At 49.3% G+C, this 27,863-nt stretch overlaps 1 protein-coding gene across 4 annotated transcripts in view; it reads right to left on the reverse strand.

Moving 5' to 3' along the window:
* Window positions 1-7,305: 7,305 nt before the first annotated feature.
* Window positions 7,306-27,863, reverse strand: part of NDRG3 (NDRG family member 3) — a 119,372-nt gene continuing 98,814 nt past the window's right edge. For 3 of the 4 annotated variants that reach the window (XM_039498351.1, XM_039498353.1, XM_039498354.1), the window contains 14 exons: window positions 22,174-22,279; window positions 21,149-21,269; window positions 20,549-20,611; window positions 20,152-20,212; window positions 17,892-17,978; window positions 17,439-17,495; window positions 15,564-15,667; window positions 14,631-14,696; window positions 13,502-13,553; window positions 11,966-12,013; window positions 11,054-11,089; window positions 10,923-10,974; window positions 8,810-8,848; window positions 7,306-8,029 (listed from right to left, as the gene is read on the reverse strand). In XM_039498351.1, the coding sequence (XP_039354285.1) occupies window positions 7,851-8,029; window positions 8,810-8,848; window positions 10,923-10,974; window positions 11,054-11,089; window positions 11,966-12,013; window positions 13,502-13,553; window positions 14,631-14,696; window positions 15,564-15,667; window positions 17,439-17,495; window positions 17,892-17,978; window positions 20,152-20,212; window positions 20,549-20,611; window positions 21,149-21,269; window positions 22,174-22,279 (1,071 nt within the window). In that variant the 3' untranslated portion in view covers window positions 7,306-7,850. The remainder of the gene's footprint in view (window positions 8,030-8,809; window positions 8,849-10,922; window positions 10,975-11,053; window positions 11,090-11,965; window positions 12,014-13,501; window positions 13,554-14,630; window positions 14,697-15,563; window positions 15,668-17,438; window positions 17,496-17,891; window positions 17,979-20,151; window positions 20,213-20,548; window positions 20,612-21,148; window positions 21,270-22,173; window positions 22,280-27,863) is intronic. The other variant, XM_039498352.1, reaches the window with a different exon arrangement.

Raw genomic sequence — 27,863 nt, forward strand, 5'->3', positions numbered from 1 at the left:
TTTGAAATTCAGCTTGTCCCAGAGATGAAAAGTTGCTTTGTGTTCAAGGTCAAGAACCAGCACAGACTATGCTAAGTGCAAAGAAAAACTGCTTTCAGCCCCAGCTGGTTGTGGAAAAATAGAGACAGAGGCAAACCAAAGGCAATACAAGTTACAGAATTGAAATTACATTTGCAAAGCTTAACTTTCCAGTGAGACATGTGAGTATTAAAGTGGCTTAAGGCTTGGAGCATTTATATTTTTCCTGAGTGAGGTGGGAGCGTTCCCAACACTCTCCATTGTTGTTTTATTATTTTTAATGAAGCTTTAAAATTTGGTTATATGGTGTGTTTTCTTCCCAACCTCCTGCAATGTCAGTCTGATCACCTGACATGAGGAATAAATTGGTAACAGGAATTTGTCACAGTTTGGTGAGCAATTAAGAATGGGGGAGCCCTGCAGAATTTACACCATCTATCTGTTTTACCCTTGTTATTTTATGTTTGCTTTATTTGGTATTGTTGGTGTTATATGATAAGGATTGTATGATTAAAGGTGAGCCCTAATAGAATAAGGAAACACTATCTGGTTTTGGTGCACTATCTGGTTCTGTTCTGTTTAACCGGTTACTGTTGTTTTTCTGCTCTGTTCATTTGGGCGTTAGGTGTGTGGGCGGAACTGAACTTCTCGTTCGTAATTCCTCAGGGTGGAAGCCATGTGTGCGATGAAGCTCTGAGGTTGTATTGAGATCCTTCTGTCCCGCCCCCTGTAACAGACAATGTAATAGAAGTGGAAAAATCTGGCTTAGACTGTAATTTTCTCTGCTCTTTGTGTAATTTTCTTTTCTGTTTAAGTGTCAGCAGACAAATGGGTGGGTCTCTGGGTAGACCCCCTAAAGGGGTTTGGATTATGTGTTAAGTAAATGGCCTTTACCCAATGGCCATGTATTTTTGCCCAGGTGGCAAGCCTTACTAGGGAGGACTCGGGTAGTCTTGTAAGTAGAAATGTTTTAGGGAAAAGACCAGAAGGGTGGGGGCTAGTTGTGAAGCCCACCCTCCTAGCTAAACTGGTAGTGGAACAAGTTTGTGTCCAGGATAGGGACGATTCAGCGAGAAAAGCAGGATCGGGCCCAGGTGGGCAGGCAACAGACAGAGAGATTGGAGAACAGGTTGGAAACTTTTGAGGGTGTAGTGGAAAGAAGGAGTAAGTGAGTATAAGCATGGAAATTTCAAATACTCAGAAGGATATTTGGAATGGTGATTTGAATTGGTAAGTGGCTGTTGAAAGGCAAGCAAGTGATTTAAGGGAAAAGCAAGTGATTTTTAAGGGAAAGTGAAAAGTTAACTCTATAGTTGCTGGAGGGAACAGCAGTTGAACTTTGTAAAAATGCTAAAGAGAAAAGTTTTTGGTGTCTTTGAAATGTTTGTAAATAAATTCAGGCAAAGAAAATATGGGGTAATTCTCCTGTTTTGCCTAAAATCAACAAGAGTATTTGTATATTTTAAGTAATGATTGACTGCCCAGAAGGGATAGACTTCTCTTTTTGTCTTTCAGATAATCAAAGAAAACTAATGCCAGCTGAACAGCATTCAACATATCATGCATTTACTGACAGAGTAACAATTATGTTTTGTGTTCTATGTTCTGTCTTGTGGTGTTTGTCTTGTGGCCAGAATTGATGTGTTTAATATTTTTGTGGGATGGTCTGATTTAAAATCAAGTGGAAGGGTTGGATTGAAATGCAGATACTGGTTCTGTTCAACTTAGAATACAAAGTGTTTGGATACATCAAAAAAGGAAAATGTGATATACTAAAGTCTTATACATTTTCTTAAGTAAGAGAAAGAAACTACATTGGCCAAATCTTTTAATTGAGAATTGTTATTAAAATTTGCATACCAAGAGTCTTTAAAAGCAAGGACATGGAAAGTTAACCCACTCCCCATATTGTACATGGGATCCTTGTGGGATCCCATGTACATGGGATCCTGGCTACCTCAGACTTCTAGCCAGAGGGCTGGGGATGGTGGAAAGCTATTGGACTAGAGGTTATATTGAATGAACTCATCAAAGTGGGTGTGCTTGTCCTGGCTTCTTGTTCTAAAGCTCTGTAATAAGGTTATTTTAGTGAAAGGGTATATGTGGCATATATTAAATAAGACTAATGTACTGTGTATGTGTTCATTGTTAACAAAAGGTGTATAAGTAAAAGTTTCCTTTATAGGTTAAAGAAGCCAAAAATGGGAAAAGAAAAAAAAACGAGTTAACTGAGAAAAAAAAGAATAGCTAACATGCTAAAAATAAACTGGCCAAGATTTGTGCTGAGACAAACTTAAAGTGGCCAGATGCCATTCCTTTGGCACTGATAAGTATAAGAGCCATTACTTGGCTAAAAACCAGAAAAAGGGGGGGACTTAAATTTGCCCATGCAGCTATAAAATTTGTAAAACCTGCAAAGACACTAATGCAATGTGTTAGGTTTCTTTTCTCACAGGTAAAGAAGAAACAACCCAAAGATCCAAGCAGCCCTGCCACTCGTTGGAACCAGGAGACTGGGTCTACATAAAGATCCATCAACGAAAGACTGCCTTGGCTCCACGCTGGACAGGCCCTTTCCAAGTCCTGTTGACTACCAACCCCGCTGTGAAGTGCCAAAGACTGACTGCTTGGACCCAGGATTCTCACTGCAAAAAGACCCCTCCACCCCAGGAGAATTCTCCTACTGATAATTAGCCTATTCTTTCTTCTAGTTCTACTGTGCTTCTGGACAGCAGGGAAAAAGGACAAGGATGCTGAACCACGACTGTTTCGGGAAAGAAGAAGAAACACTCACTCCACTGACATTGCCAAAGTCCAGGAATTCCTGACTAAAAGGACATTGAGAACTGACCCTGGTGAAGAAACAAAGAATTGTACACTGGCAGGAAGAAATTTATGGGACCCATGCTTGGGAATGTGGTATTAATTGGATTTTGGGGTTTAATCTACAGGCTGTGCCCTGTGTTTTGGATAAATCCTTCAGTATGTATTGCCCTCCCTAATTGGATTTTAAATGACATTGCCCTTATCAGGTTTTCAAATCACTTCTACATACCCAGATTGCTCACAAGGGGCTGCCATCAGATTAGCACAACAGAGGGCCTGGGTTATTTCCTCTGGAAAGAAAGAGAATTAACCAGATCCCTGTGGGCTAGGGGCCAATAGTACAACAGCCATTTGGAATATCCTTAAAAGCCAAGAATATGATAAGAAATTGGGCCAACTAGAAAAGGCTACTAGCCTTATTTTTGAAGCTCAGCTATCTTAAGTACAGGCTGGAGCTGGTGAGTTACATGTCATTTCCACCCTATGACCCAAAAGTTACTGACAGAGATGGTATTGAATATCACTGAGGCTGGGAAGGCATTGCAGTGGGATCTAGTATGTTTAGAAATTCAGGATTTCTGAGTGATCTTAAGCACCAGACTTGGCCCACTGCCCTTACAGACGCATCAGGAGTACCATCTGATCTGTGGTCATGGAGACATACTTGGACACTTTCTGAATGGAAGTGTGGACATTCACAGTGCTCCTTCCAAGCATATGGACCGGTTAGGGTGGGTGTGGGCTCCCACATACCGAATCCTGCTGGGTCCATGGGGAGGATGCATGTGGGACTAAATTATTCACCAAGACATCTGGGAAATTAAACCACTTGGTATACCTACCTGATTTATAGTCAGTGCCCCAATCCCTTAGTTGTTAAATGAACATTCCACTCTTTTGCCCATGCATTCATTCCTGGGTTGGGGGTGACTAAGCTCAAAAGAACAGTTGTAAATATTTTTGCAGAGCTTGCTTCATTGCTTTTTGTCTTTAAAGTTTGAGAAAACTCGCCAAAAGTTTGTTGAGTATTCTCAAAGGGGGGAATTGTTGGTGTCACTAGGCCTGAGTAAACCAAAGTTGTGACTTTGGGCCTGAAGTGAACCAAAGTTCTTACATGCTGTGAACTTTAACCAGCCTAAGCTGCTAAGAGACAGCAAGCAAAATGTGTAACTGTCAGCAGTCTCAGCTTGCAGATGCAGGGGAGGAGGGGGAGAAAAGTCTACATGCGTCTGTGCTGTGAAGGCCATAGATAAGCTTGCGAATGGGAACTTTTCTTACACGCTGAAATGTAATGTTTAAAGTAACTGCTGTTGGGAAGGGAGGGGTGAGGGGGAAAACCAAACAAAAGGCTTACACAAACAAGGGGGGTATAAATGCTGGGACCCCGCCTGCGCGCAGGTGTGCAGGATCTGAGAATGCTTTTTCTCCCTGGCACCTTATTTGGGCTCAAATAAACCTGGTTTTGCTTCTCCACCCTGGTGTGATAATTAGTGCGACGCACACCGGGCAACGAACCTGCTGTTGCTCCGCCTCAGGCTCTTTGAGCCGGCAACATCATAATTACCAGATTCTGCTGCTCTTGGAACTGCAGGGAACTAGCCCCAGGCAGAGCTGGCGAGGGGCAGGGGAGGGGGCACAGTGCAGGCAGCACTGCTCTGTTCTGCCCTGCAGCTGCCCCTGCTATCCAGGCCTAGGCCTTTGTGCAAACTGGGCAGCCTCGTGCCTTGCAGCTGGGGAGCAGAGTGAGGCCAGACTATCGCTGGACTAACCTCCAGGACAACCCAGGCGGGGGGTAGGCTGTCCCTGCTGTGAGGGAAGCCCCCGCCCCCCTTTGGGTTCTGCAGCAAGGTGCTGGCTGGCTGGGGAGGCAGCGTGGACAAGCCCTCTGCTCCTCTGTCTTGTAGGACAAAGGGCTTGAGCAGTGAGTGCAGCCGTGAATGGGGCTGGGAGGGAGCCAGGTGTGGCTTGCTGATCCTCCACAGCGCTGACTTGGGTCACTGACACATCCAGCCTCACGCCGAGTAGTCCCATTGCCTGAGTGCAAAGAATTACACCATGTTTATACTCCAGCAGCAGCCTAGCTACAGCCCTGGAGCACAGGTGCTTCTCAAACTCATCCCTGAGCATCTGATAGGGCCAGTACCAGCTGCTTCAACGGCAGGTACCAAGGAGCCCAGTGTCTCAGTTCCAGGGTAACTGCCTCCCCCCCCCCCGGTGGTCACCTTTCTGGGGCAGGAACCCACGTTTCTCTCTGCACACCCAGGATTCAGGTCGTGGCTCCTGCTGCCCTTCATTGTGGTCCCTTTAGAAAGTCTGAGTTTAGGCCTGCATCTGCCAAGCTGCTCCCTCCCAAGGGCTATGGCTGCGCAACTGCCCAGCTGGCAGTGGGGACATCACATTTATTTAGGACAAAACAGTTACAAAGAAAACACAATTAAACAATAAACAGTGTGTGTGTGTGTGTGTCTCTGTCTGTCTGTCTTAGAGGGGTCACCCATCTTCCCCGAGGAGCCCCGGGCAGGGCTCCATGTCCTCCAAACCCTTCCAACCAATTCTGTCCCTCTTGGTCACAGGCTCAAATCAGTCCTTGCATCATGTTTGAGTGACCCCTCCTCAGTTGTAAGCTGCCCACTTTACCCAGCTCTCAGGCTGCTGGGCCTCTTGAGCCTGGTCAAAACTAGGCTGTGCAATTTCCCCGAGGGGCAGTACTTTGCACCAGTCACCACCAGTGACATTAGCTCCTGATGGTTCAATCATGCTGAGTGACTCCCCCTCCATCAAGAAAGGAATTAATCCCTTCACATGCAGCAGGGAACAAGAGGGGAAACTGAGTCAAACCTGTTTTTCCATAAATATATCAGACGTTCTCTGTAACCTGCACAAATGTCCTGCCCCCACAGGAATGTTCAGTCTTATCACCCACTGGTCCACTTTTATACCCTTATAACTACATCCATACTAGGGTTTGTTTGTTTTTAAACTGGTTTTAGGATAAAGCTTTCTAGTATAGACCAGGCCTTATTTACTGGGGAAGAAACTTGCTGAGAGTCTATTCCAACCCAGAGACTGCTCCCAGTTTTGTATTTACTCTTCAAATATCTATTTTGGAGCTGCACGTTTCTTCTGGCATTGTACGGCAAAGCCAACGCTGTTGGACAACCAGCTGCTTCAGACAGGACTCATTGGGATCAGTGTACCATATGCAGTCTGTGACCAAACCTGCCCTGAGCTGTTGTGTGACCTGGGGGAAATCTCACTACCCCATGTATGAAGATAACAATACAGCTCCTCCTACGTGAAGTGTTTAGTGATCTACGGAAAGAAAATACTGCACTATAGTTACAGCCGTGAGATTAAGGATGAGCGGCTTAGCACTGGGAATGAACTCGGCCCAGCTAGCTGAGTATGACGCAGGCAGCGATCAGCAGACTGCTCCCACCTGCTGGCACACTCAGGGCACAGTGCTCTGTGTGAGTGGCTGGGGCAGTTCCTGATGGATTCCATGCTCTATAGGGCGCCCAGCACGTTGATGGCAATTAGTGACTAAATAAACAGCAGCAGAAGGAACACATGGAGCCAGGTAACAATGACTCATTTGTAGCTTTATTTAATAATAGGTACAAAGTGCCCTTCAGGCAGAGTCTCCCGGTCCCATTCCCTGCCTGAGCGGAGCCGACTATGAAAGCTCTGAGGAGCCAGTTCCCTACCAGTCAGAACTGGGCAGCAGCGGAAAGAGGATGCGTTACCTTGACTTTATCAAGAGACCTGCAGTGACCTGACAGCTTATCCCTCATCTCAGTGAAGAGCTCCCCTGCTGCGTGACAGGGTCATTAATTCGCCTGCTCTCCTCTGTGACTCACCACATACAAAAAGAGCAACAGACTTGTGAATTCAATGAATGAAGACAGAATCTGCATGGTGACATTCCCTAGCTGTTGGTTAGCCACATGCTCCAGGTGTGGAAATACAGGCCATCTCTGATTGGAGTCAGATTCACTGGCATTTTTGCAGCAACAATTGAATTGGGATACCCTGCTCTGGCAATCTAGCTGGGCCGTGTGGCAGTGCTAAGTGGATGCTGGCACAGCAGGAGTAGCAAACTCCCCCACGGCCCATTTCTGGATCCCAGGTCTGCAGCTGGGCACTGCTCACCACGTACTGAGTGTTAAGAGATTTCCAAAAGTCACAGCAAAGAGTCCAGTTATGAGGAGATGTGACCACATGTGATAAACGATCCTGTCTGCATCTGGCCCGCCTGCAAACTGCTCTGGAGGGTCCCTGTGGGTCAACAAAGCATGCTCGTTCAGCTGTAGAGCAGTGTAATCCCTTGTAGTCTGCTGAATAGTGCATTTTAATTAGTGAGAATTAACTCGTTAATTGCTTTGCCCTTTCAAGAGGTTCAGGTAAGAGATGGCTCTGCTCATTCTGAAGACATGAGACCAAGACAATAGTTATGACTGTCCCACCCCCCAGGAGTGCTTTGAACCCCACCAGCCTGAGGAGTGCCAGGATGCTTTGCCGTGCTCAGCGCACCGTGTGGAATAAGACTCGTCTCCCATGCCTGGAGTTTTGCACCATTGTGGGCTCGCTTCTCCTCACCTCCAAAATGCCCTAAGAACTGCATCACAAAACTCCTAATGTCTTTTAGCAGAAGCACAACTAGGAAGCAATTCTACCCTCACAAAGCCACAGACATCAGATTTAAATTAAAGAGGGAAACAACGGCTGTCATCGGATCGATACACAGCACAGAAAGCACAGGAAGGAGGGGACACTAGCATGTACAGCAACTGGATTCACTTGGCCTGTGGAATGTTAATGACTTTTAAAGTGGTTCTGTTCCCAGAAACATACAAAAAGGACCAAAGTAGCGCCAAGCACAGACTATCAAGGAGGCAGCGGCTTGGATGGGCATGCACAGGTTAGAGAAAACTGTGGTTTTGCTGGATGAAACGCTAGGGGTCAGTGGGAGAGGATGAAGTTGTCTGGATCCAGAAAGGCTCCTCTTAGCAGGATACTTCCATGGTTTGAGGTGTGTCTTGGACTTCAGCTGCTTCTGGGGGCCCAGTAGTCCCCTCCCCTTGGTTGCTGATGTGCAAGCGGCTGCGGGCACTCTCTCCAGAGCCCACACTGGAGGAGGAGTGGGTACGGGAGCGGATCAGTCTAGTCATACTCGCTGTTGGCACTGCAGGAAAGAAAGAGGACTGTCAAAAGGAGCAAGGTCACGGAGTTAGTGAACTACAGCCGATACCACTGGGCTCGCTTGTGCCAGCACCCCGCTGGGTAAGCGTGAAAAGAGCTAAACACAGGATCAGAACTGTTACTCTCAGCTGCCCAAACCGGGTCTTTATGCATCAAAAGCAGGAGGTTTATGGCCTGATTTCAAAAGGTCTGAGGTGGGTGACTGCAAATTGCATAACTGGCCATTTGCAAGTGCAGCCATGGCAACTTGTAAATTAGGTAAAAAAACAGGAGTACTTGTGGCACCTTAAAGACTAACAAATTTATTTTAGCATGAGCTTTCGTGAGCTGCAGCTCACTTCTTTGGGTGGCACCTTAAAGACTAACAAATTTATTTTAGCATGAGTTTTCGTGAGCTGCAGCTCACTTCTTCGGATTTGTTAGTCTTTAAGGTGCCACAAGTACTCCTGTTTTTTTTGCGGATACAGACTAACACGGCTGCTACTCTGAAACCTGTAAATTAGGTAGTGATTGGTCATGTGACCTTTTGAAAATGAGGCCTGTGCTCCAGATAATCGGAGAGCTGCAAACCATGCAACCGTCACCAAAACACAAATGAGAGGTGAAAACACACAGTGCACGCACACAACATACAATGAAATGGCCCAGGATCCAGAGCGCCAGCAAGACATGCTGTAAGCAGCCAGAGCAATGCACCCGAAAGAAGACAGTGATTCAGCTCAGTATGCAGCCTTGGTCGTGCTAGGTGTGGGTTTGCAGGTACCTGACTCAGTGCTCAGGTGGCTGAGCTGCACGTAAGGGACTGGAAACAACGTGAGACAGGGAAGAGATGAACATGAGAGAGAGCAAGTTAATTCCTCCGTCAGCCTGGAACGCACTATGCTGCTGGAGTGAACCCCAGCACCAGGTCTGCAGCCAGCCAGTGCTCCTGGGCTCTGGGCTCACACCCCTCACTGATAGTCTCTTAGGAGCTTCCCTTTGAAAGGAAATCACCCCAGATGTTACTCAGCTCTCTGCCCATTAGAAAGAAAGGAAATCAGATTCCCTTGAAGACAGCAGGAAAAGCCATGTTCTTAGTGGCTCCACTGGGCTTTCAGAACAACAAGGCCCCTTATGAGAGATTGTGTTTAGTATTTACAGCCCAGCCTCCCCACCGAGATGGGGGCCATGGGATCAGAGTGTTGTCCCCTGAGCTGACAGTCATGGCCTCTGCCAAAGGCCTGCAGCTGTGCCCATGAGCACAGGGTGTCCCCTCCACGCTGGTGTCTGAGATGGGGACAGCAGCTAGAGCAGCACTGGCTGCTTTGAACAAGGGGAAGGAGCCTTTCCTTCCACTTGGGAGGCCCCTGCTCCTTAACCTGGGGCAAGTGTCCTGCTGGTAGTAACTTCTGCCCTGGCCTACGTCCATTCTCCAGTAGCAGGGCCCTCGCTCGGGGCTCTGCTGGGCCACAACCTGGATCCTATCAGACGACACGTTGCCCTGATAGGCTGAAGGAAGGGTGCTCTCGCTTCCACTGGCACTCCATGCCCTGCCTGAAGGGGCCCTGACCCTCCAATGCCTGACGACAGCATTGGCAGCTCAGCCATCAGGGAAGCAAGGGTCATGCTCAGGCCCAGGGAACTCCGCTTAGTCCATGTAAGATCCGGGGAACCTCTGACATCACAGCACGTTGACGTCTCTGTTTGCTGGTGGATCGTGTCTACTCAGCCAACAACCTTCTCTCTAGGGGGCCAGTCTTACCTGCCAAGCAGGTGCCATGTAGGATAAGACCTGTCTTCCCACGTCCATATCCGTGGGACAACAGCTGGCTCTGAAGTACTGTGGGCCCAGCCAATGTTTTTGGCATACTGGAGATGGCAATGACTCTTCCGGGGCCCTGGCAGCTGCCGGTATGTTAGTGCTGGCTCCTTGGCCTCAGGGATGACTGGACTAGCGAGACTAGCTGCCCAGGAGATCTCTGTCATTCCCCACCCAACCATGCTGACCAGCTGCTGGCAAAGTTGCCCTCCTCTCATGTGGCTGGGCACACACCCTGCCCTGCCACAAAGATGCTCCGGTTTAGCAGCCAGTTCTGTGGTGTCAGTGGCTACACCAACCGGGGTTTGAGCACCAGCTTTTACAGCTCACAGGCTTGTCTCAGTAAGTGCTGCTACGGCAGCACCACAGCCAGCGTGACTGACACCCAGAGTGCTGGGGCCCTGCACTGGAGACGTGTCCAGTTTAGGCAGGTAAAAGGCTCTTCTCCTGGACTGTTCAACAGGGGAAGGGAAGATAACCTCAGCCCATGTCCCCATCTCAGAGCAAAGCACCTGCTGGGCCCAAAGCATGAGGAGGCTCTCACCAGGCTCCCGGAGATATTTGGGCTGATTTCTGTAGGGGCCTCGGGAGCTGATTCGCGCTCTGGGCAGTTTGTGGTACCCCCTGCCCAGGGACAGTGCACGCACAGCTGTGCCTGTGCTCCAGAGCAGAGCTCAGTCCAGAGCACTGCTGAGCACACACTGCTCTGGAGCTAGCTCACTGCCACCACTGGCAGGAGCCCCACACTCCCCCAGGGGCTGCCTGTGGGACCCAGCGCAGAGCGGTTACCATTTGAAGGCAGCAGACCTTGTCTAGGCTTTGCCATGCACTAGCCCTAGAGATGAGACGCTGTCTGCTAGGTGCTAAGGGTGGTTACCATCTCGATACACACATCTGCTGACGTGCGTCAGCGTGACAGTCATTTCTCCAGGCTAAGCCGAGTCCCTGAGGGTATGTGGCTGGCTGTGCCACGGGACACTGCCCATCGTAGACATACAGGCAAAGCCGATCCCCAGGATAGACCCATTGCCCCCCACACCAGCCCCACTCGGCAAAGGAAGCTGTGTTTGCTACTTACTGTAGCCCATTCCCTGCACAAAGTACTTGAAGGCTTCTGTCAGCTTTCCAGGCTGAGGAGACAAAACACGAGGCGTTAACATGTGCCAGGCTGGGGCCAACACAAACCAGAGAACAGAGACAAGTTATTACCTGAACCACTTGGGGCAGCCCTCCGCAGTCTGCCATCTGCAAAAAAGAAAGAGGGGCTTTGAAGTGTCCCTTCCCCATGCCATGCGGCCAGGCCAGGGGCTGGGCTAACACTGCCAGCCCCGCTGGGGCCCATTCGATCCTCACTGACCAAAAAGCAGAGGCTGCCCCCTCACCTTTAACACAGAGCCGTGGCCTATGGTGACTGGGGGTTCCAGCATGCAGCGCTTCACCATGACTGTCTCCATTTGGCACAAGGAGCATGGCCCACTAGTCTTCACAGGCTGCACATCTCCATTAACAAGGGGTGTCCCGGGCCATATTCTAGGAGTCAGAGATCAACTCCTTCACCAGCCATGTGCTATGGCCCTTCCTGCCAGTGGAGGGATAGACTCCCTACCCTAATATCCAGGCCCTTTCTGCCCCCTAGAGATAAGAGTGGGTCTGCCCAGCTGAGAAATCCCTGGTGATGGGTGGAGGTGGCAGGGATTTGCAGCTGGTCTAAAGGCGGTGCAAATGACTCCTGTGCCACCCCAGCTGGCCCTGGCATAGGGGGCATACTAGGGGCATGCAGAGCACATGGCTGGGACACCTCTGCACTCCAGTTCTCAGTTGGCAGGTGCTCCCTTGCGGACTGTTTTCCAGTCAGTGTAAGCTCAAGCAGTTCCAAGGCGGCCCTAATTTTTGCCAAGGCCAGAGCTGTGCAGTGCAGAGACTCCAGGAACCTAGCAGCCTGCCCCCTCTCCTGTGCTGAGTGGAGCATCACTCAGGAGAGCATCTGACCCAGAATGTCTCTCTAGACACCTCTGTGAAAGCCAGATGCATTGAAGGAGATCAATGCACAGAGCTGGGCCCTCAGCAGAGACACAGTATCCCTAAGGCAGCCTGTGGCAGGCCCCTGGAGCTGCTGGGTACCTTTAGGAGCGTAGTGTTGGTGGGGTCCAGCCGCGAGTTACATTCAACCTAAAAGCAAAAAGGGAAAAAATCAAATGATATCACATGCACACAAGTGAGAGATCTGGAGCATGGGGCAGGTGCTTTCATCGGGGCTGCTGCTCCCCAAGAGACAGCAGCCATCCTCAGTGAGAGGAGCATCCGGGGACCAGGCTGTCGCCAGCACAATCCGAGCATGGGAGGTGATCAGACAGCGGAGGATGACATGGGGCAGACGGAATGTAGAGCAGAAGGGGCACAAGTAACTTCTTGCAGTAAGAATTAAACCCTCCTTGTGCTAAAGACTGATCCACCAAGAGCCTGCGCTACGGCAGCCACAGCTAGTGGGAGGCACCACAGCATGGAGGGGGAATCCTGATCTGGCCCCCCAGCTCCCCAGGAGACATGTACCGAGTGGTATGTAGGCTACCTGAGCCCAGGAGAGCTAGTGGAGTGAGGCCAGGCCAGGGCATATTATTATGCAGTATTTTGAAGGGATGGTGCGTCTCAATGTTACTGTGCTATCCAGGAGCTGGGAATTGGGCTGTTTTGTGCTATGTCACATCCACGGAGGCTGAGGCCTGGGACAGCCCATTGCTGCCTCCCTGCTGCCAGCTGGGAAGTGACTGGAGTCCTCGGGGACACTATTACTGCTGCAAAAATCAAACCCTGTGAATGACCTGGACTCTTGGTTAAGGGAACAGAGACCCATGGCGGTGTGAACTAAGCGCCATGTAGCAGCCCTACAGATCTACATTAAGGGCTTGTTGCAAGATACATGTCATTGAAACTGCCACAGCCATAGCTGCGTGAGGCCTGAGATGCTCAGCTACAAGGAGTTTAGTCAATACACCCGTAGCTCTTCTGCTGAAACTCCCTTTAGATCTGTCCCCAAGGAGGCTGTTAGAGCTCCTGAAATGCTCAGTTCTCTAGATCAGGGGTGCGCAAACTTTTCCAGTCACGCCCCCCTTACCATTCATGGAATGTACCATGCCCATTACCAACCTTACTTCTGCGCTGCTGCTGGTGGTGGCGCAGCCTTCACAGCTGGGCAGCTGGAGAGTGATGGCTGCTGGCCAAGGCATTCATGTTGTTTGCGGTGTGGGAGGTCTATTTTTCTTAACCCTGCTCCTGTCCCACAATACCCACTCTCTTTTTATCCTGCTCCCACTATTATGGCAGCGGATCCTGCGGGACCCGTGGGATCCCAGTTTCTTCGTGCCCCCCCCCGCCCCCCCAAGAATCTCTTGTGCCCCCGCAGAGGGGTGCACTCCCAGTTTGCACACCACTGCTGTAAGTAATAGCTGACCGCTCTCTCAGCTTCCAGGGCATGCAGCCTGGTTTCTGCCTTTGGCAAACACAAGCAGCGCTACTGACTAATATAAATAAAAGACAAGCCCTTTTTGTGAGACGTTTAGGGTGAGTCCTGAGTACTAGCCGGTCAGTAGGTGGGGAGTTGCTAATTGCTCATTGGGACTAAGAATAGCATTCAGTGCAAAAGAGACCTTGTATACGTACCACAGCTTCAACGGCAGGCGAGCTGTCACCAACCACTAATAAGGCAGGGCACCTGGGCAAAAGCCAGCAGAGAAGTACATTAATTGCAGTGCGTCTGGGCGACCTTTAATCTATTCATAGCTTTCATGGATCCAACTTGGCTTTATTCTCCTCTAGCCTCTCAAAAACCTTTATTAATTCAGAGCGTGGATCGGGACCCCCATTGGTGCTGCGGGGGCAGGGAACAGTGCGTGGCCCGGGACCCCTGCTGCTGCTCAGGGGGCAGGGAGCTGGGCAGCAGTGCGTGGCCCGGGAGCCCTGCGACCAATAGGAGCTGCGGAGGTGGGACCTGCAGGTGGAGGCAGTGCATGGAGCTGTCTGGCTGCGCCTCCACCTAGGAGCCGGACATGCTGGCCACTTCCGGGGAGCCCCCCTGAGGGACGTGCTGCCCAGAGCCCTCACCTGCTCCCATACCCCAACCCCCTCCCACACCCAAACTCCTACTGCTGCTAGGGGTGAGTGGGGGGAGGGGCACGGTGGCCTGAGACTGCCCCAGCAGCGGCCGGTATGGCTGGCCCAGGGGCTGCCCGAGCTGCTCAAGTGGCCCCCTGGCCAGCTGCACCTGCCATTGCAGAAGTCACGGAGGTCACGGCCTTACTTATGACCAAGCATTCAAAAAAAAACAAAAAAACAAAAAAAAAACATTAGTAAACTTAAAGTTAGCCTAGGTCTTAGATTTTGCTATAACCCAGAAGTGATTAAATCTGCAAATCTCGAAAAATCAAAACAGAAAAGTACATTAAGAAATCTCCTAAAGGAGCTATTTAGAACTGCTTAGAATCCAGTAACAGAACACTAACTCTGCTCCTAAAGTAAGTGCTGTGAGCTTGGGGAGGACACACGGTCATCCATGTGCAACGAAGGGATAATTCCTTCTTTAAGGGGAACATCAGCACAACCTTAACCCTGGAGCCATGATGTGCCCCCACCACACCGCACTTTAGATCAATATTTCTGCATCTTGAGCCAGTGCTGCTGAATTCTTCTCAGCTTTCTGGCTCTTGGGTCTCTTGCTGAGAAGCAGCAGCCTCTCTGCTGAACTAACTCTGCAGTTTGCAACGGGTGCACAGATTGATCCATAGCAACTTACTTGAATGTTTTTGTTGTGTTTTCACTGATGCTCAGAACTGGCCTCTCAATTTCCAGGTCTCTGCGGCTGGAAGACAAAGGAGAACAGCTCTCCATCAGACCAACCCAGGTAATCTGGATGTGGTGGGTGCCAATGTGATCCTGTGGATTCTGTCTGGAGAGAGGGCCATGGAACAAGAGGACTCAGCCTCCCCATTGGAGACCAGAATACAAAGTGACGAAGGTCACACACAGGAATTTGCGAGCCTCATCTGAAAACGCAGCACGATGTCCCATACCACATCACGATGTCCCATACCACTCAGAGAAGCAGCAATAAGTCAGAAAACAGGGCCTGGTCTCCAAGCTTCAGAAACAACCTAGGCCTGACCCACAGAGGCGGTGGTGGCAGGTTAGCAGAGCCACGTGACTCACTCAGCAGAGCACACAAAGCACTGGTCTGCACTTACAGGTCAAAACTGGAGAGGATATGAGGGGAAACAAAAGGTGGATGTGAGCCCTTTGCCCAGGCGTAGAGCACTCCTGAGCCTCCATGTCTGAATACAGAGCACTCTGCGGTGCTTACTCTGTTTCTGAAGAGATGATGGGCAGAGAGGCTGATCTGGGGATAAAGGCTGAGGAGGCTCGATTTGTAAGAGAAAATCATTAGTTACAAGAGTCCAGGGCCGTGAGCTGAATTCAAGGAAGGGTTAGGACCTGCAGGCAGCTTCACACAGAGTAGCTCATATGTGGAAGAGACTCACTGAAGAGTACCAGGAGGCACTAGGAAAGGTTTGAGGGCACCTTTGGAGCTGAACTGTTCATCCCCCATGGATTCCTCCCTGCTCCCCGGTGTTACATTTGCTACAATGCTATTTGTACCCACTGATGCACAAGGCGTGAGGGTAAACACTAAGATCGGACTTCTATGCATCGGCAGAATGGAATCCAGTACCTGTTATACGAGGCAAGAAACATCTGAAGGTTCTCTTGGTTAATGTCCTGTGCAATATGGAGTCTGTACGTCTGGATCAGGTCCAGATTAGCCTGCAGTTCTTCCTGCACATGGGGGGAGGGAAGTTTAGAAAAAGACATTAATCAACCTCTTTTGTTACTATTATACATTTAAAAATGCAATTTGAGAAATGAACTTCACTGAGCTGGGTTCAGATAAACAATTCATTCCGCTGATAAAGCCAATGGTAAAAACCCCAAACCACACTCAAGACTGATTTACACTACAAGTTTTGCTGGTAGAACTAGGTCCATTAAGGGTATGATCTTTTACCAAGATGATTATATTGGTACACATGCAGTTATATCAGTAGAAAGATGCCTTATACCAGTGTAGCTTATTTTGGTTCCTGAACTGGACTCTGCTATACTTGTATAAGCACTCATATTAGTATAGCTGCCTCCAAATTAGGGGCTTTTACCACTTTCTCTATACCATACACAATTTTCTCATATAGACAAGCCCTTAGAACGGTGTTATTTGCAGAGAAAAATCTCACTCCACTGTCTAGACCTGTAAAGACGCTTCACCTGAGGTTGGTGCACACTCTGAAGTTTTGCCGACATATCTACGTCAGTTAGGCGTTTGAAATCCCCCTCCCCCACTGACGCAGCTGTGCCGACAAACCAGCGTAGATGCAGAGCAGGAAAGTAGGGTGACCAGATGTCCCGATTTTATAGGGACAGTCCCGATTTTTGGGTCTTTTTCTTATATAGCCTCCTATTACCCCCACCCTGTCCAGTTTTTTCACACTTGTTGTCTGGTCACCCTACAGGAAAGCAATGTTTGCAGGCTTGCTTGCCACTCACACCCTCTGTCCATAGCAGCTGGGAACATCTGTAACTCCACCAACAGAACCCTTTTCTGGAGACACTCATGTAAATTCCTCAGACCTTTTAACTAGTGGGGGAATTCAGGGCAGGATTCAAAGCTAAGTAGTAGTGATAGCAAAAGGCAGCAGAGGAACAGCTGCTAAGTGGTAGCACTTGGAGCAGAAGGGTTGCTTTTGAAAACCAGAACCAGGAAAGTAGTTTGCAAACAAAAGGCCTCTGTTGGAACACACTGGCCTGGAAAACCCATTTACCATAAAAGAGTGAGTTTGTCTGTAAAGAACTCACCCAGATTACTGCATTGCTGAAAAAAACACTGCACACGGCCGTGCAAGGGATGGGCTCAAACATTTTCCGAGTTCTGCCCAAATTCAGAGCTGTTCCCTAGATAAGCTCCCAGGAAATATAAGAGTTTATGGTGAAGAGCATACAGCTTCCTTTGTTGCTGGCTTTTCCCCAGAAGCCAGTGGAGACCTGCTCTGCACTGGGACCATAGAGCAAAGGGAGCTGTGAGAAAAGAGTCTTTTTTTTTTTTTTTTTTTAAGATGTGAGTTTGCATTGCTGACTATTAGAAAGCTGCTGCTTCTCAGAGACCCTCTAAATGCCTGGATGGCATCAGAGCTGAGAGACTGGCATCGTCATATGCCACACGACCCTACCATTCCTTTCCTAGGTGCAGGCAGGGGACGGGGTAGTTTAGGAAATCAGCTCTCTTGCAGGGGACAGTGGATTTCATTCACATTTTATTGCCTTGCCTGATGCCGAGAATGGAGTGAGTGGGCAGGGCAGGTGATAGGATGTGCATGAATGCCGCTAAAGGTACAAAGTCCTGGCTGCAGGGTTGCCCAGCAGAGAACCTGGCACCATCTGTGGCAACCCTTGTTTGGCACAGAGAGATCTCAAGATCTGAAGGTCAGCTGAGTACAAAGCATAAGGCCCATACCTTGCTTTGTGTTGTCAACTCTGCAGCCTGCAGTTTACTTACATGACCAAAATGGTGAGCCAAGACAATGTCCACTATGTTGGTCGTCCAGCCTGAAAACTGAAAAGTAACAAAAACATCTCATGCAAATTCCTTTGTGAAACTTAGTGACAAATGACACAAAAACTGTAAAGGCCAAACTAGCTTTAGGTATGGGGAATGAGCCCCTAGAGTTTTGGAAGCGCTTGGCTCCTGCCAGAGAAGCATACAGAACACAGCTCCCTGGAGTTCACCAGCACATCTGAGATAAATGTTCCAACTGCCTGGCCATGCTAGGGCCTTCTGTGACTCTGAGCTGGCTGGTAACACCAAGTATCACTTGCAGTATTCCAGGGTCTCCTAGCCAAGCATCACCAATCGTTGCTTCGTTTGAGAACTCAGCCTGAGGGGCCTGTCTCAGTAACTTGTACAGTATGGTCTGCAGCACTCATGCACAGAGAGAGAGAAGAGCCTCACCTTGGCTGCTGCCCAGTCCATCCAGCCTTTTGCACATGGATCAACATTGATGAGCACGAGCCCTTCCACTAGGTCAGGGTGATTGAGCTGCAGGGAAACACAGCACACTCAGTGTGAGGGGCACCAGGGGACCAAGAGGCACAATGGCTGGGGAACTCCCTGGGAGAGGCAGTGACAGCAAAATAAGAGGAAAACCTGTAACTGAAACCCTGATTAGATCATTGCTAACAATACTTCTCACAGAGCAGGGGCAGCAGCCTCACCCCATTCTACTGAAGCAAGAAAATCGAAGTGACTCTCCCAGGGTCACACTTCGGGAGTCCATAGCAAAGCAGGAAGAGATTTCTGTTGTCAGATGTCACTGGTGTGGTGCTCTGCTCAACGATGATAACAGTCAGCTGCATGCATGTGTGTTCTCCCTGTGTGCTGCCCCGACTCTGCGCATGTAACTGACATAGCAGACCCCGAGAGAACCCCCAATGACCACAGACTCTAATAAAATATGAAGGCACCTGGCCAGGATTATTGTCAAATGAAGCACAGTAATAGTTTCCTGCAGACTCTACAGAACATACTACCAATATGTGCCCCCTAACAATGAACCAGCTCAGTCAGTGGCGGGATTTGCCACTGCCCTCTAGGCCAGACAAAGACATCCACTCAGGGGTGCACTCTTATACACAGGTACAAACAGGTTACACATCATTCCTGACGTACTGAGGTACAGCCCCTCTACGCATTAGGGTGATGCCTCTCCCCGGTACAGGTTGGTTCAAACCAGGGGCGGCTCTAGACCCCAGCGCGCCAAGCAGGCGCTTGGGGCGGCCGTTTCCCGGGGGGGCGGCATTTGGCTCCGGTTGAGCTCCCGCCGGCATGCCTGCGGGTCCAGTCTTCCCGCGGCTCCGGTTGAGCTCCCGCAGGCATGACTGCGGCAGGTCCGCTGGTCCCGGGCTCCGGTGGACCTGCCGCAGGCATGCCGGCACGAGCTCAACCGGAGCCGCGGGAAGAGGGGACCCGCCGCAGGACCGGGGAAGGGCGGCGCAGCGCTCCGCGCTGCTTGGGGCAGCCCGATTTCTAGAGCCGCCCCTGGTTCAAACAAACAAGTTTATCCATCATATTGTCCTTTTGACCCTGTCTTTAGGATGGGTCTGCCTGTTCCTTGTTATTTCTGTGGAATGTGCTCATACTGGGATGTTCTGGTGCTATCCTGGCACACATTCCTCTTATTAGTGCTTATATGTGTATACAGGCTTTTAGCAGCCGCCTTCTTGCCAACTTCGGTGAGCAGGGCCTGCCTCTGGCTCACAGCATAACTTTGCTTTATGTTAGCAAGGTCTTGACCATTACTTTAGTTCAGGCCTCAGGCCTCATACTGGGTCCCTGATAGCAAGGGTTTATGTTTCAGGGACTCATCTTACTACAATTTCCAGTGCTGCACCCTAACCATGGCCCCACTCAGCTTCCTGTAAATTGCAGGCCCATGACAAGGGACACATTGTCAGCACCCAGAATTCTCAGCAGGGACTGTTTGGGGAATATAGTTACATCTAGAGTCTTCTCCGTTTTAATCTGCTGATAGAAGGAAAGAAGCTGGTTCGAGCAAGGCATGGGGAACTCAGGTACTACATTTACATCGTCCACACAGCTCTGCCACTGCACCTGACCACGGGGAAGAGACCAAGACACATTAAAACCACTTGAGATATCCATTTTCTGGGCAGCTGGACACTGCCTAACACCCATGACCATGCTAGAACCTGAACCCAGACTCCTTATTGTGGGAAGTGAGAGCATCCGCTGCTCCACTCGGAGACCCACAATGATAGCTTTCAGTCTGGATTTCGTATCCGCCTTGGATCACCGGACTTTCAGCACAGGAAAGCTGTTTACGTTGCTCTAAGTCTGAGCTGCAGATTTTAGAAACGGGATTTATCTTTCTAGCTATGAATGGTGAGATGAGTTCAGTACAGTGTGACCACGGAGCATCTACTTGTCTCCTCTCCTACGTGTGGGGGCCAATCCCTAACCCCACTGACCTCTCCAGCAGCTTTCCACTGACTCTAATGGCATCCCTACACCAGGCACTCACCCCCAGTCTGGCAAGGCTGTAGAGCAGCACTGGCTCTGTTTAACCCCTCAGGTACCCTAAGCAGCTCTCATTTGGCCATTTGAATGTATCCTGAAATCCCTGCTTCTCAGCCTATGCCCTGCAAAGAGGCAGTATGGTTAGTGGGGGCAGGGTGGAAAAAAACCTACTTACTGCAAACCTGCTGAGGATGTAAGCACCGGCTCCAACGCCAATCCCAATGATGCTTTTCAGGCTGAAATGCAGACATATCAGAGTCAGAAGAAACACTCTAAACTCAAGCCTTGGGTATCCCCACCCCACCCAAGCCTCAGACCAGCTCGCCTGGATCAAAGGCTTGTTTTCTTTTTGGCCCTGCAGTCACACAGCAGGCATGCGGTGGAACGTGTTCCCTGCAGAGACACTCCATGCCAAGGCTGTGTGCGCTGGGCAAGCGCCTTGGGACAGCCATTGTCCTTTGCACGCAGCACAACCAGAGCCCTGCAGGAGCACAGACAGAGCTGCTGGAATGACGGCATGGCTTCCTAAAATAATCTGACAGGAGTCAGCCTGGGCCCCTCTGCACACTCACCTCAGGTGGGTTAGAACAGCAGACAGCATTTCAGCCAGTTCATCCATACTAGGGTAGTGATACCTGAAACCCAAAGGAGAGGCTGGAATCAGCGAGCCTCCGAACACTGACCTCCAGAGGCGACAAAGCCTTCCGATGACATTCCAAGAGCCAGGAGCATTCGAACGGCATGGGGTCTGGTATCTATGGTGCAGTGACACTGCAGCATGGCACATTACGGATCCCGCCCTGTAAGCTGTGTTGACAGAGATCTGTCCCGCAAAGATCCCATGTTGGAGAATGAAGGGATGGACCGAGCAACTCCAGCTATATATTAGTTTGGGTCAGTTGGGATCGTGTGCTAAATCAGAACGCTCCCAGCAGCATTGCTTTCAGCACCGGCTCTTAGCAATGCAAGTGCCTCTTCTGCTCCAGACGGCAGAGACCCTGCTGGCTGGAGTGATCCCTCCCCAGCTTCCCCTCCCCCTACCGCCAGGGCTGACCAGGTGGCAGCCTGCCTCTGCCAGAATGGGGAGCCCCATTTGGATTAAATAGTATCTTGGTGTGAGCAGGCCCTCAGCACACCTGGAGCTCTGAGAAGGCACTTCTGAGAGTTCTTACCCAGTTGGGAAAGGGGGAGCTCCCTCCTGCTGGCCTGGCGCATCCACGTGGCACACAGCAAAGTGCTGGGTAATCTCCTGCATGTCTTCAAAGTTAAAGAATGCATTGAAACAGGATTTGTCTGCAAGAGAAATGCCCAGTGAGCCTTGGACCCAGCCCAAATACTGCTACAACTCATGCTTGGAACAGCAGTGCCACCCACCTGCACCAGCCCAAACAGGCTGCTCTGGAAACCCCATTGCTGCTGTGCATGAAGACTGGTGGTGCATGCGTGACCAGGGGTCTGTTAAAGTCCATGTGACAGCAATCTAGGGAGTGTTTGGTGTTGGGAAAGCAGAGGGTGGGGATGGGGCAGAAACAATCGCAAGCTAACCTCACGGCCCAGCCAATCAGCCAGTCACCGCATTGCTCAGCTCAAACAGACGCAGTCTATAGCAAGAGGACACAAGACTAAGGAACACGGGGGTTTGCAGCCAGACCAAGAGCCCCTGGTTACTCATGTACACAGGTACTGGGCTTCTCCTAAAAGCTGTTATGTGAGGGGCCTGGGAAGCTCCTGGGGGTGAAACCGTTTGGAAGAGTGGCTGGGGTGATGAGGACCTATGAATAGCAGTGCCTGCCTTAGAGTGGTTCCCAGCACCACACCACGTCTGCTGCTAACTAGTCTGCCCAGCCTGTCCATAAAGGAGGGGGCTGTGCGTGGGAAGGCCTCAGGCAGCCAGCTCCATCAGTCAGTGCTCCACTCAGCGGGGCCTCTGACTGAACTGCTGGCCGCTCTGCATCCTCACTGAGACTCCCCCCACCAGGGCCTTCAAGGCCTGCAGAGAGCTGCACTCCAGACAAGGGCCTTGTCATGTGCTCTGTTCCCATCTCAGCTCCAGGCCAGCCTGATTTCTGTTCTCTCTGCATCAGGGGACCAGGAGGCTCCCAGGGACCACTACGACTCTGAATCTTGCCTTAAAACCGGCCCTTTAGAACCAACACAGGCTGATGGGGGAGAGAGTCCTTGGAGCAAGAGGACTTACGGTTGAGGCCAATGTCGTGGTAAGTGAGGATGACAGGTCTGTTCCCCTTCGGGGTGCCCCGCATGGTGACATGGACAACTCCAAAAGCTGTCTCAATGTCATGCTCCTGCAGAGAGAAGACGACAGTCTCACTACAGGGACAACACAGCCAAGGGCAGACTTGGTCTGACAGGGCAGCAGGGAGCCCAGGGCAGGAGTCTTGGTATGTTTCATGATTACTCCCCTCTTCCCACAGGCACCATTAACACTGGCGAGGCCTCATGAACGCTCAGCTCGTCAGAGTCACAGCCCTACCGCCATGACCGCTCAGTGCGAGGTATCCCGCAGGACTTCGCACCCCATCTCGCTCACCGCTCTGCAGAGCCAGCACTGGCCACAGCTACCAGGCAATTATTACACTTCACTGGTGCACAGCTGGGATGAGGGCTTGGAACCAAGCCGCTTGCAATGTTAAGGTCTCTTTTCGGTCACTTTAGTAGGGTCTTTCTGGTCACATGCTGGTACAAGGTTAGAAATTAACAGAACACAGCTTCTCCTCACATGTTTTCATAGACTCATAGACTTTAAGGTCAGAAGGGACCATTATGATCATCTAGTCTGACCTCCTGCACAATGCAGGCCACAGGATCCCACCCATCCACTTCTATAACAAACCCCTAACCTATGTCTGAGTTATTGAAGTCCCCAAATTGCGGTTTGAAGACCTCAAGCTGCAGAGAATCCTCCAGAAAGTGACCCGTGCCCCATGCTGCAGAGGAAGGCGAAAAACCTCCAGGGCCTCTGACAACCTGCTCTGGAGGAAAATTCCTTCCCGACCCCAAATATGGCGATCAGTTAAACCCCGAGCATGTGGGCAAGACTCACCAGCCAGCACCCAGGAAAGAATTCTCTGTAGTAACTCAGATCCCAACCCATCTAACATCCCATCACAGACCACTGGGCATACTTACCTGCTGATAATCAAAGATCAATTGCCAAATTAATTGCCAAAATTAGGCTATCCCATCATACTATCCCCTCCATAAATTTATCAAGCTTAGTCTTAAAGCCAGATGTGTCTTTTGACCCCACTACTCCCCTTGGAAGGCTGTTCCAGAACTTCACGCCTCTAATGGTTAGAAACCTTCATCTAATTTCAAGTCTAAACTTCCTGATGGCCAGTTTATATCCATTTGTTCTTGTGTCCACATTGTTACTAAGCTTAAATAATTCCTCTCCCTCCCTAATATTAATCCCTCTGATATATTTATAAAGAGCAATCATATCCCCCCTCAATCTTCTTTTGGTTAGGCTAAACAAGCCAAGCTCTTTCAGTCTCCTTTCATAAGACAGGTTTTCCATTCCTCGGATCATCCTAGTAGCCCGTCTCTGAACCTGTTCCAGTTTGAATTCATCCTTATTAAACATGGGAGACCAGAACTGCACACAGTATTCCAGATGAGGTCTCACCAGTGCCTTATATAACGGTACTAACACCTCCTTATCTTTGCTGGAAATACCTCGCCTGATGCATCCTAAAACCGCATTAGCTTTTTTTATGGCCATATCACATTGGCAGCTCGTAGTCATCCTGTGATCAACCTATACTCCGAGGTCCTTCTCCTCTTCTGTTACTTCCAACTGATGCCTCCCCAATTTATAACTAAAATTCTTGTTATTAATCCCTAAATGCATGACCTTGCACTTTTCACTATTAAATTTCATTCTATTACTATTACTCCAGTTTACAAGGACATCCAGATCTTCCTGTATGATATCCCGGTCCTTCTCTGTGTTAGCAATACCTCCCAGCTTTGTCTCACCCGCAAACTTTATTAGCACATTCCCGCTTTTTGTGCCAAAGGTCAGTAATAAAAAGGTTAAATAAAATTGGCCCCAAAACTGATCCCTGAGGAACTCCACTAGTAACCTCCTTCCAGCCTGACAGTTCACCTTTCAGTATGACCCGTTGTAGTCTCCCCTTTAACCAGTTCCTTATCCACCTTTCAATTTTCATATTTATCCCCATCTTTTCCAATTTAACTAATAATTCCCCATGTGGAACCATGTCAAATGCCTTACTGAAATCGAGGTAAATTAGATCCACTGCATTTCCTTTGTCTAAAAAATCTGTTACTTTCTCAAAGAAGGAGATCAGGTTGGTTTGGCACGATCTACCTTTTGTGAAGCCATGTTGTATTTTGTCCCAATTACCATTGACCTCAATGTCCTTAACTACCCTCTCCTTCAAAATTTTTTCCAAGACCTTACATACTACAGATGTCAAACTAACAGGCCTATAGTTACTCGGATCACTTTTTTTCCCTTTCTTAAAAATAGGAACTATGTTAGCAATTCTCCAGTCGTACGGTACAACCCCTGAGTTTACCGATTCATTAAAAATTCTTGCTAATGGGCTTGCAATTTCATGTGCCAGTTCCTTTAATATTCTTGGATGAAGATTATCTGGACCCTCCGATTTAGTCCCATTAAGCTGTTCGAGTTTGGCTTCTACCTCGGATGTGGTAATATCTACCTTCATATCCTCATTCCCATTTGTCATCCTTCCATTATCCCTAAGCTCCTCATTAGCCTTATTAAAGACCGAGGCAAAGTATTTATTTAGATATTGTGCCATGCCTAGATTATCTTTAACCTCCACTCCATCCTCAGTGTTTAGCGGTCCTACTTCTTCTTTCTCTGTTTTCTTCTTATTTATATGGCTATAGAACCTTTTACTATTGGTTTTAATTCCCTTTGCAAGGTCCACCTCTACATGGCTTTTAGCCTTTCTCACTTCATCCCTACATGTTCTGACCTCAATAAGGTAGCTTTCCTTGCTAATCCCACCCATCTTCCACTCTCTGTAGGCTTTCTGCTTTTTCTTAATCACCTCTCTGAGATGCTTGCTCATCCAGCTTGGTCTACAACTCCTGCCTATGATTTTTTCCCCCTTTCTTGGGATGCAGGCTTCTGATAGTTTCTGCAACTTTGACTTGAAGTAATTCCAGGCCTCCTCTGCCTTTAGATCCACAAGTTCTTCAGTCCAATCCACTTGCCTAACTAATTTCCTTAATTCTTTAAAGTTAGCCCTTTTGAAATAAAAAACCCTAGTCCCAGATCTATTTTTGTTTATCCTTCCATCTAGTTTGAACTGAATTAGCTCATGATCACTCGAACCAAGGTTGTCCCCTACAACCATTTCTTCTATGAGTACTACTAGCACTACTGACCAAAACCAAATCTAAAATGGCATCCCCCCTTGTTGGCTCTTCAACTACTTGGTGAAGAAATCCATCAGCTATCACATCCAGAAAAATCTGAGCCCTATTACTACTACTAGCACTCCAGTCTATATCTGGGAAGTTAAAGTCTCCCATGATCACACAATTCCCATTAGTGTTTACTTCATTAAAAACATTAAAGAGGTCTCTATCCATCTCCAAATCAGATCCCGGCAGTCTGTTGCACACCCCAAGCACTATCTCAGGGGAGGCTCTAGTAGCTTTCTTTCCCAATGTGATTTTTGCCCAGACAGACTCTGTCTTATCCATTCCATCCCTTCTTATTTCTTTACAGTTAACCTCATCATTGACATACAATGCTACTCCACCACCTTTGCCTTTATTTCTGTCTTTCCTAAACAGCACATACCCTTCAATACCTCTACTCCAGTCATGACTACTATTCCACCATGTTTCTGTTATCCCTATAATATCCGGTTTCACTTCCTGCACCAGTAGCTCTAGTTCCTCCATTTTGTTTCCTAGGCTCCTCGCATTAGTGTAGAGACTGCTTAATTTTTGCCGTTTGGCTTCACTGACATTCTTTATCTGGTTAGGCACAGACATTCTACCACCAGTATCACCTATTAGACTGGTATCTACACTACCCTTCCTCTTTATGTCCATTCTTCTGCTCATGGATGTATCCTCTCTTACTTTGTTTTCTTCCCTCTCGGTGTTAAATTCCGGCGTGGAGAATACCTGGACATCTCCCCCAAATTCCTAGTTTAAAGCTCTCTTAATCAGTTGGGTGAGCCTCCATCCTAGAAGTCTATTTCCCTCCTTACTCAGGTGAAGTCCATCCCGAGAGAACAGTCCTCTGTCTATGAATGCTTCCCAGTGGCCGTACATCCCAAAGCCCTCCTTATAGCACCACTGCCTGAGCCATCTGTTGATCGCCATAATCTTGTCACACCTTTGTTGCCCTTCTCTAGGAATAGGCAGAATCCCACTGAAGATCACCTGAGCCTCGATTTCCTTAAGCGTCTTCCCCAGCCTGGCATAGTCTCCCTTGATACGTTCCAGCGAGAACCTAGCCGTATCATTCGTTCCCACATGAAGGATAATCAACGGATTCTTTCCCGCTCCCATTAAGATCCTTTTCAGCCTCAGGTCCACATCCCATATCTTAGCACCCGTCAGACAGCACACCCTTCTGTTCTCCGGATCAGCTCTAGTTACAGGCCTGTTTATTCTTCTCAGTAAGGAGTCCCCAATCACGTAGATATGCCTTTTCCTGGTGACAGTATGATTCTCTGGTCTATCCCCTGCTCCCACTGGCTGCAAGTCCTCTCGATTCCTGTTCGCCCTTGCAATCCTCCGGCAACCCATCCTGTATTCTCCTGGGGCTCATATTTGGTGTTGTCTCCATTGACTCTTCCCCTCTTCCTGTAGGGCTAGCTGCTCTTCTCTTTTTCCTTGCCCTCTCACCTTCAGTGACCACCTGCTGTGTCCCTTCTTCATTTTCCAACTGTGCAAACCTGTTCTTGAGCTCTATTTCTCCTTCACTGACCTGTCTTTTCCTCTGCCTGGTTCTCTTAGTTACATGCTTCCACCGTCCACTTTCCTCACTCAGCAGTCTCCCCTCAGAATTCTTTGGTCCTGCTTCCATCTGGAAGTCTGAGATTATCCCTTCAGCCGCCTCATTTCTTTGCTCCATCATCTGCTCGAACCCCCTTCTAAATTCGACCAGAGTTTCCACCTGCATCTCCAGTCCTTGGATCTTTTCTTCCATCAGCTCTATCAGGCGGCACTTCATGCAGACGAAACTCTTTTCAGGTACCCCCTCCAGGATCATGTACATGCCGCAGCTTCCACATCTGGTCATCCTCATTGTGTCTTTCACTGCTGCCTCTGTACGGTCATAGCCTTCCCACTGAAAACCTGTTAGTCAAAGAAACAAAAACCAAAACAAACCCCCAACAGGCACCAGAACACCACCCCCTCCCTTCACTAGCCTGTCAGTTCTTCTGCCTAGGTCTAAATCTCCCCCGAAAATTCCTCCAACAGAACTCCCAGTGAAACTCCCCTGTTTACAGCTCTGTTTGCTGGCTGCTGTGCCGCTGCAGCTGTCTATGCCGCTGCCTGACTGGCTGGCTACCTTTATAGGACCCCTAGGCAGATAAGCCCCGCCCCCAAGCAGGGCTCAGCTTCTCTCCCAGCACCCTGCCCCTACCAGCCTCCACACATACAAACTACACAAAATACAAAATACAAAAACCTGCTCCTCCAACAGAACTCCCAGTGAAACTCCTCTGTTTACAGCTCTGTTTGCTGGCTGCTGTGCCGCTGCAGCTGTCTATGACAGAACCCACAGAACAGACACTGCTGCATGGGCACATTCACAACAGCATTCCTGTGGCAACGGCACCCCAGCCTTGGAGCAGCGACCCCAAGGAGCAGGTACGTCGCTCTGACACCTCCAAG

The sequence above is a fragment of the Mauremys reevesii genome, linkage group 13, assembly GCF_016161935.1.
Source record: "Mauremys reevesii isolate NIE-2019 linkage group 13, ASM1616193v1, whole genome shotgun sequence".
In the NCBI taxonomy this organism is placed as follows: domain Eukaryota; kingdom Metazoa; phylum Chordata; order Testudines; family Geoemydidae; genus Mauremys; species Mauremys reevesii.